The 19,168-nt window shown below is 45.4% G+C and overlaps 1 protein-coding gene across 1 annotated transcript in view; it reads left to right on the forward strand.

The window, feature by feature from the left end:
* Positions 1-13,840, forward strand: part of DUBAI (Deubiquitinating apoptotic inhibitor) — a 96,517-nt gene extending 82,677 nt beyond the window's left edge. Inside the window, exons 14-16 of the mRNA XM_065454334.1 lie at positions 678-969; positions 2,328-2,597; positions 13,269-13,840. Coding sequence (XP_065310406.1) covers positions 678-969; positions 2,328-2,597; positions 13,269-13,418 — 712 coding nt within the window. The 3' untranslated portion in view covers positions 13,419-13,840. The remainder of the gene's footprint in view (positions 1-677; positions 970-2,327; positions 2,598-13,268) is intronic.
* The last annotated feature ends 5,328 nt before the right edge of the window (positions 13,841-19,168 follow it).

Below are 19,168 nucleotides of genomic sequence, written 5' to 3' on the forward strand. Positions count from 1 at the left end.
CGAATATTTGGGTAAACGCAGATGGACTGGGCATTGGGGCAGAGGAACAGAGGCATAAACGTGAGCGGCCTGCATGGTGCAGCCACCTGGTGGCGCAGAGCTCAAACAGGCAAAAACAGCTAACATTGCAGTAACCAAGTGTATTCTACTTTGCTGCTGGTGTAAATTTTTGGCAGTGGTGTAATCGTGTTGCTGCTGAAAATTTATACCCGCAGCAAATTAAAATACACTTGGTTACTACAACATTGTAATGCCAAACTTGTATTGTACTGCTCAAAACTTGTCAGCATTAAATTTTGTGAAAAATGTCCTGATATTTGACATTTGATTCGATATCCAGTTTTTCTTTCTTAATTCAATTTGATATTCAATTCATAATGTACTACTACGTATTCAGTATTCGCACACCCCTATAAAATGTTGATCTACCAAAATGCAGCACAATTTTCCCTTTTGTGACACTTCCTCCACCTTGTGGGATTTGAATGATTTGCCATGTATGGTACTGCTGCTACCTTTTGCCTGTGCTGGATTTCATTCAGTCCTCATTTCACACCTCACTAGCTCTAGCTCATTGTGCAGTTTTCATTTTTATTTCTGCACAGTGAACATTGCATGCTGCCTCGAGAGCCTTGCTAACCTGTTTTTTTCTCATTTCACGCACTCTTGTTGTGCAGATACCACTGCAGCGTGTGTGGCACACTGAGGGATGCACGCCGCACTGTAGCTCTGGCAGAGCCTCCGAGGCACCTCGTGCTGACCCTGATGCGCTTCTCGTACGATGGCGCCACGGGAACCAGAGCCAAAATCCTCCGGGAGGTGGCATTCCCCCAGACTCTAGTGCTGCCCTCCAATTGCGGCCTTGGCAGTGACCAGCAAGCCACCTACATTCTCTATGCTGTGGTGGTCCACTCGGGCACTTCGGCTGACCGTGGCCACTATTACACATACGCCCGATATTCCAGCCAGGTCAGCAGTGCTCACTTAACCAGTAGTTGCATTTCACTGTTTGCTGTGCCTGTTATTCTTTTTTACCATTCACTTCATGTCCTAAAACATTGCTAAAAGCATGAACCAACTATCCAGGCAACAAGTAGTGATCATTTTTCTGGCTTGTGCATAGTCACAAACTAAAATTTCTTGCAGGAATAAATTTTAGGAGGAGTGAGTAATAGAGGCAGTTACACTGACAAGACAGCAATGTTATTGCCAGTCATCAGGCACATTTTCAGAGAGAGATAAAGTGAGGCAGATCAGTGGGGCATTGGCAAACACATGCGGTGTCCTTGCAATGGCAAGCATGGGCCTGTGAAAACAGCTCTTTCAGCTTAGAGTCAGTTCTTAACATCTGCACCCATCAATGGAGGAATGGTGCATGTCATGGTTACCATGTTGTGGGCAGTGGTCCCTGGCAGAGACATAAAGAGTTTCCCACTATAACACCTAGAGGGAAATCTGGCAACACTATCTATGGGAGTTTCTTAAGGGGCACCGTGCCGTCATGGGAATGACAGTATATGTGTCTGCGAGGCTCGTGTTGGCTGGTGTTGTACGAGGCTTCATCTAAAACATGGATATGGCCACACAAATAACGCATTCTCAAAGTAAAATCTTCATAAAATGTTTCCATTCACACGTATTACATCTTTACTCACCTACAATGCATGACCAAGCAAACAAAAGCAAGAACAGATGACAAACTGTTTCAAAGCAATCGCAAACCTTGTCGTCTGTCCTCCAACTTTAGTGACCCGCTGATACTTTTTACGTAACATATGATTGTACACGCAATAACATGTTCTCATAGTTAAACAAAACATGCTTTTGCGTAATAATAAAACCAAAACAGCTTTTCACGTGCTATTTTAGCAGAAAACGGATCATTGCGACGTACGGAACGGTGCTTGCCAAGCGCGTCTTCAAGGTGTCCTGTCTCTCCGAGAATGATGCCAATCCGAAGTCACTATGTCGGCATTCCCATGCATATCACAGCGCAGCAGCGCCAGATTTCCCTCTAGGTAATGTAGTGAGAAACTCTATGGGCAGAGATGTGTGCACAAGTGGTGGCTCAGTAGCCATGGCTTCAGAGCTGAAAGACATGGGCTCTTCTTCTGAGTGTGGCAAGAAGGAATGCAACAGCGACCTTGTACACAAATTCTTGTGCATGTTGATAGAACTCTTAATTAACTCTTTTAATTAACTCTTTTAATTGAAAGTCTTTCATCTTGCTGTCTGTAGTACGAAGTCCAGTGTTTGCTTTTCGATGTAGAATCGCATCACCTAATGTGGAATTGACATAAATCTCGTCTTTTGCACATGATACCCAGGAGTCACTGTCACCACGCAAGTCAGCCTACCGCTCGGGGACTCCTGATCCCTTGTGCAAGCGGTGGTACCTGTTCAACGATAGCCGTGTGTCTGCAGCGTCTTATGCCAGCCTGCAAGGTCTGACAAGCCGGTTTCCACGGGACACTGCCTATGTGCTCTTCTACCGACAAATGGACAGTGACCTTGCCTACCAGGAGGCTGCACCTGGGGACCTGCTCCACCCAAGCCTTCGGGACATGGTTGACTTGGACAATATCAAGTACTTTGAGGTACAGCACTCTCTGACATGAATCTCTGACACTTGATGTGACCTCTCGCTTCACATATTGTTCGGTTGGAAAACTATGCAGCCTGCCAGCATTAAAGAGCTGTCCTTCTTCATTTGACAATTCCTTTAAGACTCCAGAAGGTTGTCACATTGCATATATTTTTTATACCTGTATGCACAGGTAGGGTGCAAAGATTAGTGTACTGTACAGTGCAAACAGCCGTGATTGCAGTGCTGTTGCGTCTGCAGTATGGCATCATTGCTGTGGCAACATCTTTAGCAAAAGAAACCAGAACCGATTGCTGGGCTGCTTGGTTAATACACCTGACGACAACTTTCTGTGGCAGCACAGCCAAAGCTACATGCATGTGCTCTCATGTGTGAACCTTCAGCTCTCGTGTTACGAGACGAAGTAGTGCTGACATTTTTCTGGCAGTTTCGGTTACAGTTTTACCAGCATGTTCAGCGTGTGAGCTTATTTTTATTCAAGTGTTTTCATGTGAGCTCGCTTGGTATATCATTACGATCCGTGAAATAGTGCCAAGGTAAATCAAACATGGATCGTGTTGAAAAGCAAATACAAATATTGATATAATTTATGAGTGCCACACTGAGGGAATGAATAGCTGAGCCCTTTCCCGAAACACATTACGTTGAGATTGCAGCTTGTTTTAGGCTAAGCCGAGCTCTAATCAATTGCAATAATATTATATGGCAAGCAAAGCAATATTTGGTAATCCAAAAGAGTGTAGCAAGCACTTTTATTGAAGCAAGCATTTATTTTGTGAAATACTACAAACCATTCAGGAACTGGGCTATCAGAAATCCCTCTTAAAGGAAACAATCCATTTCAGGAATTCTATGACATACAGCATTGGTGCTCTCGATTGTTCATTTTAGAAGATCCAATAATTTTCATGAGATTTCACACAGTGGGCAGGAAACACGTTGGCGTGTACAGGCAGCAGCATCTTTGCGAGGGTGGCTGTATTCCCCAAGTTGAACGTTTGTCATCGTGAAGTGCCAGGTGCGCTTTCACCCATAGATGCTGACACCTCCCATGCTACATTGCTACATGCAAATTCATCTGAAAGTAATTATATCCACAGCAGTGAACAACTTAGAATACCGACCTTGTATGCCATGGAACAATATAAATGTATGTTTTCTTACACACTGCTTCAAATTGCACATTTGTGCTTCCACACCTAGTGGACTCGCCGTACCTAGACAGATCACCGGTATTCAAGTAGCCATTGCCTGCGCATCGCACCAGCGATGCACTTGCGCTGGTGATGCCAGTTTCACACAACACAACTCCTCTCTTCGTAATCGCATGCAGCCAATTAGGCACTCATCAATGCAGCACTGTCTTGGTTTGCTGCTGATGAGTTCAGGTTAACTTACTTACACTTGTTGCAACCCAGCGATGCCATCTTTGTATACAGGACCACGAAAACGAGGCATGCGCTTCTGAAAGCAAAAAAAAAAAAGGACAAGGAGTAGCGAGAAAGGGGAATCCTTTTCCCAAGCAAGCTTTTTATTTTTTATAAAATAAATCGTGAACAAAAAAATGTTAATAATAATTGTTACGTTTTGTTTTACGCTACGTAGCTTCACTTCCTTACATTCGCTAACTACGTGCAAATTCCCAGTAAAAAAATGGGTGTTGCGGCTCCGTAGCTTTGGCTTCACTGCCACGGAAAGTTGTTGCCAATACAGGTACTCATCAGAAGAGAAGTTGCATTCCAGGACTGTTTTAACAAATGGTTTGTGACATTGCAGCCAATGAGAGTGAACAATGATGTGCAGGCACGGACACGTCCACAAAAAGATTCACTTGTAACAACTTGGTGATACAGTTTATGCAAGATGTATCGAACTTGGACATATCGAATTATTGTCCATATCGCTCAGTTGTAAAATCCCCTTGAGCATTGTATGCAAAAGTATAGCGATGTACGATATTATGCACACATTGAAATCTCATTCACTGTCTGGCCACATCCGATATATCAAATGGTGCACTGCACCATGCCCTTGCAAGTGTGCTTCTCCTAAAGGAGACGCAATCGCTTCTTGCATTGCTGGAAGTATTTATTGCCGACAAATTTAAAATGGTAATGTTGTGACATATGCTGTCAAACGAGATCAAATACAATAGGCAGTACGTGCCACGAAGGAAAAATGAGCAGGGTGCTCTGTTTTGCTCACTGCACATATGGATGGCTCATGCAAACTGCGGCCATCCATTATCAGCAAGACAAGATCACCACTCTCCTTTTAAAACACAAAAAGCCTCCCGGTTCAATGTGCATTCCACAAGAAAGCATAGATGACACTCAACCTTTTCACTGCGTGGCTCTGGGCATGCAATGCCAAACTGAAGATGCTGCACCACCAAATTTATTTATTTATTTATTTATTTATTTACTTCTTTATTATTTATTTATTTATCTGCTGTTTTCTATGCCATCTAACAAATATTTTATTCATTGATCTGCATTCTTTTTCTGTGTATATGTACCACTCCTTTCTGTAGCGCCTACGGGCCTTGAAAGTATTCAAAATAAATAAATAAACAAATAAATAAATAAATGCCACAGAGCAATCGCAATTATTTATAGACGAAGCGCCAGACCCATAGTACTGCTACCACAAAAATAAGTCCACGGTCCGCCCCGCGCACTGCTGAAACGCACGCCTGCAGAGGAGAAGACGTGCTTCACTGCACTGCAGCGGGCATACTGGTTTCTGTCACGTGCTCTCGTCCCCCACTCCGCTCACTCCTCGCAGTTGCAGTGGTCGCAGCATCAGCACATGTTCCGTGCCGCTGCCACTTTCTGCCGTTTGCCCATTCTTTCTCTGCGCCTGTGGCAACGTACCGTATGTGCGCGCAACGCCGGTCTGCGCCGCTTCTTTGTGTGCGGTGGTTAGGGGTGTTGCAGTAGCGTGGTGTTCTTTTTTTTTTTTTCTGCACTGTACAGAAGTGCTCGTGAGCGAAGATGCCAAAGTATAAGACTTTATGACGCTGCAGCAGAAGTTCTGCTTGATCTAAGAATCAGGTAAGAACACGTGTTCCAAGACCGAGTTGGCTGGAAGGCACAGCGTGCCTCTCTCGACATTGTCGACAATATTGAAGAACAAGTCAAAGGTACTGGAGGCCTACAGCAAGACATATTCTTCGAAGTGGTTGCGAGTAGGGGCTCCCACGTACTGGGATGTAGAATCAGCTTTACTTCGCTGGCTGCAGAAAGCAAACGCAGCCCACCTTCACGTCAATGGAGCGATACTGTGGGAGAAGGCCAATGACTTGGCTCTACAATTTTGGCACGAAGAGTTCAAGTGTAGCAATGGACAGTTCAGCTGTTTTAAAGAGCGCAATAATTTGACCTTTGTAGCCATCTGTGGCGAGAGCGGCAGCGCGAACAAGAGCGTCATCGACGACTGGAAGAAACATACGTTGGCTCCATTGCTTAGCGAGTACGGTGCAGACGATGTGTACAACGTTCACGAGGCAGCCCTTTTTTTTACAAGATGCTGCCCACAAAAACGTTCACAGCGAAGGACACTGTGGTCAAGGGTCAAAAGTAGGGCAAGAAAAGAATTAACATTCTGCTCGATGCGAACATGTGCAATAGAACTTGAGACTGACTCCAACCAAATAACTGAATTTTATTAGCCCGACGTTTCGGAGCCCATTCGGCTCCTTCTTCAGGGGGTTGTTCTTCGGGGGGTGGCGGTGTGCCGCTTTTAAAGCGTCTTTTTTGAAGAAAGGAGGGGGGGGGGAAGAACACGGGAGGTGGGGAGACACTCCACAGACGGAAAGGTGGGGGGGAACAAAAGGAAAGGGGGGTTTGTGTTGTTGACCGCTTCCAAGGAGCTGCGATGACCGGTGCTGGGTGGAGTGCTCACGAGGGTGCCCTTGATGGGCCGCGGGGGGGGGGGGGGGGGTTACAGGGTCGCGCCGACGTTCTGTGTTGGTGAAACGAGCGGGAGTCTATCTGGCTGTGCGTCCTTTTCTTCTTTTCGTCATGTCGCCAAGGCCATGGACATAGACCGAGGGTAGGTTGCCCTTCACACGGTTTATGTTATTCTCCGTATTCTGAATGTGCCATGACTCCAGTAGTAGTCTCTTTCGCCAGTTCGTTTCTGTTTGAAGGATTTCAGTTTCCTTGAAAGCAATTTTGTGGTCGGCGACTTCAGAGTGTTCAGCGACGGCGCTGCGAATACGGTTGAATGTCCTTACGTCGTTCTCGTGTTGTCTGATCCTTTCTTTTAGATTTTTGGTTTCCCCGATGTACGACGCCGGACAGTCAGCACAGCTGATTTTGTAGACGACGCCTTGAGCTTTTTCTTTTGGTGGACGATCTTTTGGTTTAGGGAGGAGGATATTGAAAGTGTTTATTGGTTTGTGCGCCACTTTGAGGCCTTCTTTTTTTAATATTCGGCTGAGCGCTTCGCTGGTACCTCTGATGTACGGGATGGACACTCGCTTCTGGGGTTGGGGAGAAGTAAACGGCTGAAGGTCCCGCATTTTGTTTCTTCTTTTTTGTTGTCTGGTTGTCTTTCGAATGAAGTCATCTGTGTAGCCATTCCTCTTAAGTTCGTTGAGAACCGTTCTCTTTTCTTTCTTTAGATCCGATTCCGATGAGGAATGAGTTTCGGCTCGTTTGAATAAAGAATTTACAACAGACGCCTTGTGGTTTGCCGGATGGTCGGATTGGAAATGAAGATAGCGGCCTGTGTGGGTTGGTTTTCGGTAGACTGAAAATTTTAGAATGCCGTCTTTTCGTGTAACTTGTACATCTAAGAATGGGAGTGATCCGTTCTGTTCGCGCTCATATGTGAACTGTATATCCGGGTCTATGGAGTTTAAGTGTTTCTGCAAGTTTTCGACTTGGCTCGTCTTCACGATGCAAAAACAATCATCCACGTACCTGAGGAAGACTTTTGGTTTCGGGAAAAAAGTATTTAAAGCTCTCTCCTCGATGCTCTCCATAGTCAAGTTAGCCATGGCAACGGAAATTGAGGCCCCCATAGGAGTTCCTTTAACCTGTTTGTAGTAGCTGCCTCGGAAGGTGAAATAGGTATTGGACAGGCACAGTTCGAGAAGGCGGCAGATCTCGTCTACACTCAAAGGGGTTCTCTCACTGAGCGTATCGTCACGTTCCAGTGCATCTCTAGTTGCGGAAACAGCCAACTTAATGGGTACTCTTGTGAACAGAGATATTACATCAAAAGAGACCAGACATTCATCATCTTCGATACGGATTTTTGATGTGAGTTTGATGAAATTCTCGGAGTCGCGCACGTGCGATGCTGTCCTTCCGGTGAGTGGTGATATGATCTGATGCAAGTAAGTGGATAGTGATCGTAGTGGGGAACACGAAAAGTCTACGATTGGTCGTAAGGGGATTCCGGGTTTATGGAGTTTTGGCAAGCCGTAGAAAGCTGGAGCGGATCCGTTCCTACAGATTAATTTTAGGTAGAGATTTCGAGAATTTGGGTGGCTGCGGAATATTTCAATCAGCGTCTTGTTCAGCAACGACTGAGTTCTCGTAGTGGGGTCCTTCTTTAGTCTCTCGTAATCTTGGCTGTCAAGTAGGGCGGACGCCTTATCCTCGTAGTCCTTTATGTTCAAAACAACGGTTGAGTTCCCCTTGTCCGCCGGTAGGATCACAATACAGTTCACATATGAGCGCGAACAGAACGGATCACTCCCATTCTTAGATGTACAAGTTACACGAAAAGACGGCATTCTAAAATTTTCAGTCTACCGAAAACCAACCCACACAGGCCGCTATCTTCATTTCCAATCCGACCATCCGGCAAACCACAAGGCGTCTGTTGTAAATTCTTTATTCAAACGAGCCGAAACTCATTCCTCATCGGAATCGGATCTAAAGAAAGAAAAGAGAACGGTTCTCAACGAACTTAAGAGGAATGGCTACACAGATGACTTCATTCGAAAGACAACCAGACAACAAAAAAGAAGAAACAAAATGCGGGACCTTCAGCCGTTTACTTCTCCCCAACCCCAGAAGCGAGTGTCCATCCCGTACATCAGAGGTACCAGCGAAGCGCTCAGCCGAATATTAAAAAAAGAAGGCCTCAAAGTGGCGCACAAACCAATAAACACTTTCAATATCCTCCTCCCTAAACCAAAAGATCGTCCACCAAAAGAAAAAGCTCAAGGCGTCGTCTACAAAATCAGCTGTGCTGACTGTCCGGCGTCGTACATCGGGGAAACCAAAAATCTAAAAGAAAGGATCAGACAACACGAGAACGACGTCAGGACATTCAACCGTATTCGCAGCGCCGTCGCTGAACACTCTGAAGTCGCCGACCACAAAATTGCTTTCAAGGAAACTGAAATCCTTCAAACAGAAACGAACTGGCGAAAGAGACTACTACTGGAGTCATGGCACATTCAGAATACGGAGAATAACATAAACCGTGTGAAGGGCAACCTACCCTCGGTCTATGTCCATGGCCTTGGCGACATGACGAAAAGAAGAAAAGGACGCACAGCCAGATAGACTCCCGCTCGTTTCACCAACACAGAACGTCGGCGCGACCCTGTAACCCCCCCCCCCCGCGGCCCATCAAGGGCACCCTCGTGAGCACTCCACCCAGCACCGGTCATCGCAGCTCCTTGGAAGCGGTCAACAACACAAACCCCCCTTTCCTTTTGTTCCCCCCCACCTTTCCGTCTGTGGAGTGTCTCCCCACCTCCCGTGTTCTTCCCCCCCCCCCCCTCCTTTCTTCAAAAAAGACGCTTTAAAAGCGGCACACCGCCACCCCCCGAAGAACAACCCCCTGAAGAAGGAGCCGAATGGGCTCCGAAACGTCGGGCTAATAAAATTCAGTTATTTGGTTGGAGTCAGTCTCAAGTTCTAATCAATTCCCCAACCAGACAGGCAATTCTGTCGAAATGTTTAGCTTCGAACATGTGCAATGAACACAAGCTGCTGCTACTCGTAGTTTGAAAGAGTGGGAAGCCTCGCTGCTTTAAAAATGCATGACTGCCGCCAAGGGATGAGCTTATCTACAGGCACAACAAGAAAGCCTGGGTCACAGGTGCAATATTTTAAGATTACGCTCGGCAGTTTGACCGCATGTTCGCGGCCACAGGCGGGAATGTACTCTTCTTTGTTGATAATTGCTCGGCACATAGTGACATCCCACACCTAATAGCTATCAGTATGGTATTTCTTCCTCCGAACACCACGTCGATCTTGCAGCCAATGGACCAAGGCATCATTCACCACACAAGGAAGATTTACCGCCGCCACCTGCTCAAGCACATTCTCCTTTGCTAAAACAATGGCAAGGGGTACTCCATCGACCTCCTCGGGGCCATATGTCTTATTGTGTATGCATGTAAGCAAGCGGAACCCACTTTGATCATGCGCTGTTTTGAACACGCTGGCTTCTCGAAGGAAAGCACCGTTGATGCTGATGCCGACTATTCATGTGCACTTGATGAAGAAGGAGCCTAGTATTACAACTGCATGAATGCACTCTGCGCAGAGGATAGCGAATCTGGTGCAGTCGTCTTCGCCGAGTGTCTGAACTTTGAAAATGATCCACAAATGTACTACTGAGACTTGGAGAGTGAAGCTGCCACTGATGCGACCATGTGCGATGAGAGTGACAATGACGACGCTAACGAGCCCTCCCGAGCACCCGCTCTCGGGGAAGTTATCGGATCGCTGAACATTATCTGCAGTTTTGTTGAGTGCCACGATGGAAATTCTCAAATGCTGCACATAGTTGGCTAACTAGAAAACATGACCCTTGGAGCCTCGAACTACAGGACGTGGCAAACCAGCATCTCTGATTATGTTAAATAATCCAAAGATTGCCGAATAAAGGTAGCGCATTCTTGCAGCGAAATTTTTTGCGTGCATTGCATATTTTTGTGCGTTCGGTTAATTCGAAAACCTGCTTAATTGGAAGATTTTTTGTGGTCCTGATGGCTTCGAATTAACGAGGTTAACCACCGCATGTCACATCTGCTTGCTATATCGCATCCCGCTCTTAAAGGAAAAGATAAAGTGCCCTCCAAATCTGTGGTGAAAAAAATCGCGATCAAGTCTGTGCTATGTGAGCGCAGCAGAGGTGCCTCGGACAGGCCAGCAAAGGGTTTCCTGCAAATTTTGATAGCCCATTGTCACGCTGATATGAGACACATGAACAACAGTTAATTACATACATACACTCTGCACTGCCGCAAGGACACAACCATTTGATTGGTGTTATATTGCGAGCAATCGGCACATTGCCTTGCCAGCTGCAGTCCAACCAAGCTAAGTTGTCGTCGTCGCCAGACTTTTTAAACACAAGAGAGGACTGCATGTGCATGTGTACTCTGCTACTGTGGCCATCAGCCTACCACATGCATCTGATCTCCCACTTGATTGCTGATAAAGTCTACGAGTGCAAATATATTGACGGTGAGCTTCCCATGACGGCTTCACACCAACCACTCTGCCAGCTGCACTGCCACTAGGCCTAGCCAGTTCCGCTTCGTTGGAAGTTTGCAGTCAAAGTTGCAGTTTCGTGTTTAGTCGGCATGGCTGTAACTTTGTTAATGCCCACCAACGTTTCCAGCATCGTGCACGTGGTTCATGCCCAAAATGCTGTACAGCACCTAAAGTTTTTGTTATTGTTGTTATTCATTGCTGCTAGTTTCAGGTGATGGCGCTGTGGCATAAGGAAGTCCAAATAATTGCACATGTCCAAAAATTCAGGTACCTGGAAAATCAGTCGGTGACTGTATTTGACATATTTGCTACCAGACTAGTAAATATTTTGAGGCATGTGCAAACAAAAATTTGCTTTGCTATGTAGTAATACCGTGTCGGATCCACATTTTGGATTTTAATATAGCAGCAGAATGCTTAGAGCATTACCAACCAAATTTTGGATTTAGTTCTTTGTATTCGATAATTCATTATAGTATCACTCTTTGTTGCATAGAAGTTCGGCTGTACGAACTTCTTGAAGCTCATATTTTATTGCAAATGCATTGCATCGGAATAATTACTCTGATTTAGCCTCCAGTTTCTTGCTATTCAATGGTTTTGAAATTATTACAGTAGTAATCATACTGTCACCGTCTCGTGGTGTTAAACACAACGCCAGGAACTTTTTGAGCCATGAAAAGCCTATATGGGCAATGAACATAAAAGTAAAATATATAAATCTACAAGGAACGCGCACTGCAAATCAAATAGCAAAACATGCAAAACAACAACCTATATACAGAGCGGATTAACTGTCTTCTCTAAAGTCCTTACGATGGGCTAGAAAGTTCCAAATACTCTTAAGTCCACCGACGGGGCCACGTCACCTCGTCATTGCTGCTTTCAACGACACATCAATAGGCCCCCCCAATGTGTTGTAGATACGACATCGCTGCATCCGACATTCAGCCCACATTTGGACCTGGTCAGGCGGCCGGGGCGGGGTGTGGCTGAGGCGCCTGTACCCCCCAGTCAACTCCGCTGGCCTGCGGATCATAGCTGCAGGGAGTCTTGCAGACAGTGCCATCAGCCTGTAGCTTCGGCCTCTGGTGGGGCGCCCGCTGAGCTCGCTGGTTGTTGCCGTCTCCACAAACCCTCTGCTCCATTCGGCCTCCAGCTCCTTCTGCCGCCCATCGTCCCAGAGTGTAGCTGGGCTGCTCTCTTTTTCTATGTGTCTTGGCCCGTTGTCCACGTAGCTCCGGATGCACTTTTGCACTTTTTCTTCTTTCACATATTCCATTCTTTATATTTGGACACTTTCTTACTTTCTCACTCTTTTTTTTCCTTTGTTTCTTCCACAGCCTTTTCGTGCTTTCTTGTCCTCTTCATATCTTCTGCTTTTTCATCTTCTCTCGTTCTTTCTTGGCTCATGACACATACAGAATGTAACAATTTGTTAGTATGCTTAGTGAGTGCTATTACTGAAAATCATCTAGATTTAGTGGCACTGATACTCAAAATTAATAAAGGGAAAATCAGACATCCACCCGTTCGTACCAATTGCTACAAAGGAATCCCATATGGGTTCTTCGAAAGAAAAGCCTCGAAGTTAAAGAAAGATTCGTCCTGGTCCAGGACTCAAACCCGGGACCATCGCCTTTCCGGGCTTTCTAGACCATCTGAGCTAACCAGGCAGCTAGCAGGTGGTAGGGCGAAGTCGAATTTGTTAACAACTCAAAGCAAAGGCAAAAGTTTGACGTAATAGTTCTGCGAAAACCCGCAAGGTGGAGAGCAGTAATTAATAAAGGGAAAATCGGACATCCACCCGTTCGTAGCAATTGCTAGGAAGCCGTATGGGTTTCCTTTGTAGCAATTGCTCTAAATGGATGGAATTCTGATTTTACCTTTATTAATTGCTTCTCTCAACCTTGCGGGTTTCCACAGAACTATTCTGTCAGATACTCAGTCATTGTGATTTATATATGCACTTCATATTATGTAATAAGGTGATTAGTTCTGAGTGAAATAACTGCTTGGAAGGAACATTGCAAGGCTAACACGGACACAGTTAAATTATAAAAGAATGTGCAATTTGCTCTCTCAACAAATCCACCTATGCTTCCCATGGTGGCTGAATGATTTGCAGTTGTGAAGTAACATCAAAACTTTATGTGGAGCTTCCCTTTGTCTGAATGCAGGAGCAAGAAGCAAAGAGCAAGCGTGCCCGCTGGTCATTCAAGACGCACAATGGCAGTGACTCCTTTGATGGTGGGCCTTCACCATCCACAGGCGGGTGTGGTGGAGGCATGGGGGGTGGCCTCGGCGACATGCCACACATGGTTTTCTAGCAGTCCAGCCTGCCAGTGCACTGTGAGCAGCCAAAGAACAGCGCTGGCATAAGTCACTGAGTGACATGAAAAATAGTGAAACAAATTACAGCATGGCAGGTCATTCACACAATCTCTTGGCTTCTGTTGTTGTTCATGCAATTTCTCATCAGCTAGTGTTCAAGCGGGCAATCACTGTTGGCCCCTTGTTTGTGATAATCATGTAAATTATTTGTTAACGGTAATACAATTAAAATGTTGCATCAGTTCCTGTAAACTACTATTATGAATGTGTGGCATTCTGCTGCTGATTGTGTAGAATAGATGTTAAGCTTTTATACCCTAGTGAACCTTTTTTAAGTGTGAAAGGAAATTGCTTTTTACCTGTAAGATACATTGCCGTCCTACAAGTGTGAATAAAACAACATCATGTTAAACCACCATGCCAATTGTTCATTCTTGCATAAATGTTGATTTTCATGAGGATCTGTCATTTGTCTCATGAGGTGCAGCCATTTGACACGTTAAATTTCTCAGAACGTATCAGAGAAGCAGCAACTCAGCAGCACATGCTCATGTCTGTGCTAGGGGCTGTATCCTCGATCAGTCATATTTGGGAATATCACATACAGTGTGCAGTGATTGGCTAATTCAGTGCACGCGGCTGTGACAGAACAGATGACACACCTTCTGCCAGCAGTAATTTCACATTGTGTAGTCCTCAATTGCACTTGAGGTTTTTTTTTTCGAATTTAGCCAAATCTACAAACTGAAACTTTATAAGATAGAGCTGTAATGACAAGAGAAGCTAGGCAACAACCCTCTAAATTAAGTATCATAGCAAAATGGGCAAACTAGCAAAGATTGTCTTTTGGATCAAAAATGAGCCAGATCCTGCTGGTGTACGGATCAAAAGAAGCCAAATCCACTCTCCCTAATGGGAGTGCTTTCCACACAATATTGGGATCAAGGCAATATGCCAGTGTCATTGCAAGTTGTGTTCCTTATTTTGTTACAGCCGTCAATGCTGCTTAAGAAGATCCCTATGCTTTCAAGCAGCACACGAACCTGCTCTCTCCAAATAATCTGAGTGTTCGTGAAGCATGGCAGTTCCTCTAATTGCCAATGTTCTAGTGGATTTTCTACTGAAATGACATCGAACTGTTTTTTACTCTTGCTTTCAACAAAATTTTTGGGCCAAAACTGCAACAAATGGACTGTTTCAAATAGAAAAGGGTGAAATCCCAACTTTACGTATAATATTGGTCAAATGTGCTGCATAATTTTTCATTGTTGCTTTAAAGGTGCTCTTGCTGGCATGTAAAGCATGTCAGTAATTGCTTGGACAGAGTTGCATTATGCAAGAGTTAAGCGCAAATGAAAGTTTTTCTTTAATTTTTATTTATCTTCCATACACATGAGACCCGGAGGCATTACAAAGAGAAGTAGAAACGATCCATGACAGCTTTCTTGAAGATTGTTTCTTGAGATATACAGGGTGTCTACCAACCGGGAAAAGCGGGAATTCTCGAGATTTTGAATAGTCTGGAAATGCTCGGAGAAAACTCAGGAAATTTATGCTTCTGTCAAGGAAAATTAGCTGTAGTTTTATTGAAGGGAATGAAAGTCGTGGTAATGCTTGCTCGAGTGACAGAGAGGGATCGTAACGCATTGTCTTTGTCGCCATCTCGTCTGATACAGGAGTTGCCAGTGCACATACAGTCAACAACCGACTTTCCGGACGCCCGAGCATTCGCACGGCTTCGCGGCACCACCACGTACCCCATAGAGTCGGTGTATAAGAACGTCTGAAATTTCGGAGGCAAGAATCCTTCGCCGTCCGATTTGCCGTATTTTTTGCCGTGACCGCAGGTCCGAAACGGCATTAAGAGGAAGCTTTAGCACAGAACACCTATACAGCTTTAGCTCGGGTGCTCCTATCTAAATACACGTGAAAGGAGAATTCGTTTTTCTCGGCAACCACCGCACCAAATTTGACGAGGTTTGTTGCATTTAAAAGAAAAACTTAAAATCTAGTGACTGTTGTTGGTTTCAAATTTTTGTCTTAGGTCGTCAATTTTTTATTAAAAATTGACAAAAGGAAAATTTTCAAATAACGAACTATCAAGTTTACAGCTCTGTAACTCGGCAACGAAAATTGATAATCCATTTCCGTGAATTGCGTCAAATAGTACATCTAAAGCGGACAAAATTGATATGTTACACATCAATCTCAAAAAATTTAGTAGTATGGAAATATAGCTTTTGCAGAATCCTTTTAAACAACGTAACAAATTCACGTAAGATGTAAAATGACATATTGAATTTGTCCGCTTTCAATGATCTAATGGATCCCGTTTACAGAACCGAGATATCTGGTTTTTTTTTTTATGCAGAGATATGACTTTGTAAACTTCGTTCTTCTATTTTTTTTTCAAACTTTCGGATTTTTGAAATTTAATCTTTTTAACAAAATTCAGGACCTAAATAGAAATTCCGCGACCAACAGTCACTAGAATTTAACTTTCTCTCTAAAATGCAACAAATTTCATTAAGGGTTATCTCAGAAAAACGTTTTTGCGTACTTGCATGTATTGGAATAGGCCGCTTCGGACTTGGGCCCGAGCTAAAGCTTCCTTTTAAGCAAAGCCACCACCGCCGCCGTTTCGAAACGGCGCTCTCGCACGCAGATCCGCTGGCAGCCGTAGCCACCACCGTGGCAAACGCTAGGTCTAGCTGCTTCGACGTTCGCTATTAAGCTTCTTGCCGTTCGGCGCCGTATTTTTCATTGCTATGGCACCGACTCCGCCTTTGTGGTCCTCGCGATTGGCTTCGAAACTAGGAAACCATGATGCGTTGCATAATGCCGGTTCCCGAAAGTCAGCTTCGCCTAAATATAGCAATGTTACGCGGTGAAGCATAACAAGCGTGGGAAGGGGCAATTGCCACGGGACGCAGTATGATATGTATTCGCCTACGCGCCATCTCGTGTGACAGTACGAGCACCGATATGCCTAATAAGTGTACTGGCAGGCCTCTTCGGATGTGCCTGCGGTGATTTGAGCCCTTAAAGGCAGTAAAAGACATGCATTCATTTTTTCCAACATTTTCGACGAAAAATCGGACGTTGACAGTACAACTGACCAAGAGGGTGATTCAAATGGTCTGTGGGGCGAACGTGCGGCGGAACGAGGGCGAGAACGAAGTACTGGCGCATTGAGGAATGATAGGGAAAGGAACTATGAGGAGCTTGAGCTAGCTCAAAAAGCGAAGTATTGGCTGATGCCGAGGTGCAGGTGACCCTTATCCAAACCAAAATTAACTTTTAAATCAGTGAAATGCAACACTGAGGTGTCGTGCGTGGGCTGAATGTCAGGACAGTTGAGGTTAAGCTGTTGAGAGAAAATCTCACTTGTGACAAAGTTCAGGCTTCATACCAATGAGCTTGCTATCAGTTGGAAGAAACAGCTCATACCCCCTTCAGTCACAGTGTCCGCATTTGTGGACGGGACCTATTTTTGCCATTTCAGTGCAGTGATAGCAAGGAATAGAACACAAACATTAAGCATAGGATAAATTAAACATTCTGATAATCTGAATTACTTTCATTGTACTTCTGAGGGATATGTATCGTTACAGAGTACCGGTGAAGGCATTACCGTGTTTTACGTGACGTTTGGCATGGCCGGGGCATGTCGGTAGCAACCTCGGAATTTTTTTTTTCTTTATTGAAATGCTTGAGACCAATGAATAACTTTTGCATGTAATTCGAGCGGGGGATTTAATGCTTTTTATTAAGAAATGTAGCACGACTGACTTTACAATACTCTAATATTTAGTTACTCTATAATTATTGTCTCATCATCAAATGCTCGAAGAGTCATTATACCGTCTTGATTTACTTGCAGTGGAGTCTCAAGCACCATATATATGTTTCACACACGTATAGATCGACAGTCGATCATAATTCGTGACTAAAGGGGATGTTCGAAAATATTTGTTTTTGTATGCATCTTTTGTATGCAAATATTCGACTCGATTTGCAATGGGTTTTACCATTTTTTTCGGATATTTTATTCAATGTGCATTTTGCTAATCCCTTCCTTCTTATTTCTTTTTGAATGAAATCGACACTACTCCTTACTATTCAAACTGGATTAAGTTGTTTTCTTTGTTTTTTAGCATGCTTACTAGGAAGTGCATCGAGTGACATGCTGTCGGGCGGTCGTGACACAGAACAAAGCTCTGTGTCACTCAGGGAATTTTGCAAAGGCACTCAGGGAAAACCTGGAAAACTGAGGGAATTTGGAAATGTCAACTTGGTAGTGTAAGATTTGGAGGACAATCCCAATTGTTGTCCCCCAGATTTTGGACCTTTCCTTGGTGAGGGAGTTGGCCGAGGTTGAGGAGGACTTTGAGATGAAAACTGGAGGTTTATTTACAGTGAGAGTACAAAGAAATTAACAGTCATAAAGTCATTACGGGCCGGCAGCAACTCGGACGCTGCGGCCCGTGGCAAGAAGCTCGAAAGAGATGAATGAAGAGATCTTTCTTGCTGCTCCCGGTCTCTGGCTTTTAAGCCCGTCGGTGTCTCGAAGTCGGCGAGCCCGCTCAGGTGACGCCATTTTCGGCCAATCGGCGAGCCCGCTCAGGTGTCGTCATTTTCGGCCAATGGTAGGCGCCCGTGCGATTGTGGCGCAGGGGGTCGCTCCTTGGGCTCCACGGAGGAAGGAAACTAAGGAGAGGCCCTGACGTCACTCTTTGTGAAGCAAAAGTGAAGCCGGAAGTTGGCGTTGCTCATGGCGATGCTCCGCCTTTTGTGCCACCCTCCTCTCTTGTTTACATCTTTCGCGAAACCACGCCGCGCTGCGCGTGGTTTCGCGCGCGGAGCGTGCGCGCTCGCGTAACATCCGGCAGAGCACGGTGCAGGTAACACAGCGCAACAAGACACGGTGACTAACGCAAACCCGCCCACACAGCGTCTTTGCCACGGCACGAAACCTACCAGAGCAACACGTGCGAGCGCTCAAAATCAGAACAACGCCGCCATTGTGGCCCAAAAGGCGTGGCCATACAGCGAAAAAAATAAAAAAGCAGCAAAAAAATGAGAACCTTCTACGTAATTTCCGCCACACTTTTCTCCTAGCGCGCGGAGGGGGTAGGGCCTCTCCTTTTAGTTTCCTTCCTCCGTGTTGGGCTCCAATAGTCCGAGGGCTTACTACTCTTTGCGGTATTGCCTTGCTGGCTTGCAAGCGCCGTCACAATAGGCGGAAGGGGGCGACGTTTCAGTGCTGCAAAGCAGCTTTGCTCGGGACCTGCGTTACCTGGAACCGTGCCAGGCACCCGCTACACTTTCGGGAAGAGTCAATCAGTGAATAGCTCCACCTGTGGCGCACGAGGTGGGGGACGCCAACTCGTTTACACGTGCCGCGCCTCGGGAAAGGGGTAGATGTGCTTCTGCGCTCCTTAATTAGCTGTGGCGCGATTCGATGTGGTCTGGTGAACTCGAAGGAGGCTCAGGAAAAAGTCCCGTATCTAACAGTAGACACCCTGGAGATATTAGTTGCAAGAAAGGAAGGGGATTCGAGTTGGCTGTTTTCCTAAAGCGCCGGCCTTTCCTAATGGGCGTCTTACGCTGGAGCTTGAGGTATAGTAGCGGCGCATGGTGGCGTCGCGCGAAACGTTATCTGGGTAGTACCGGCTTGGGTAGTATTGAGTCCTGGCTATGGGGAAGCACGTTTCTAGCCCGAGTATTGCGTCGATCGTGCTTT

Source organism: Dermacentor albipictus, chromosome 3 (genome assembly GCF_038994185.2).
Source record: "Dermacentor albipictus isolate Rhodes 1998 colony chromosome 3, USDA_Dalb.pri_finalv2, whole genome shotgun sequence".
Lineage (NCBI taxonomy): Eukaryota > Metazoa > Arthropoda > Arachnida > Ixodida > Ixodidae > Dermacentor > Dermacentor albipictus.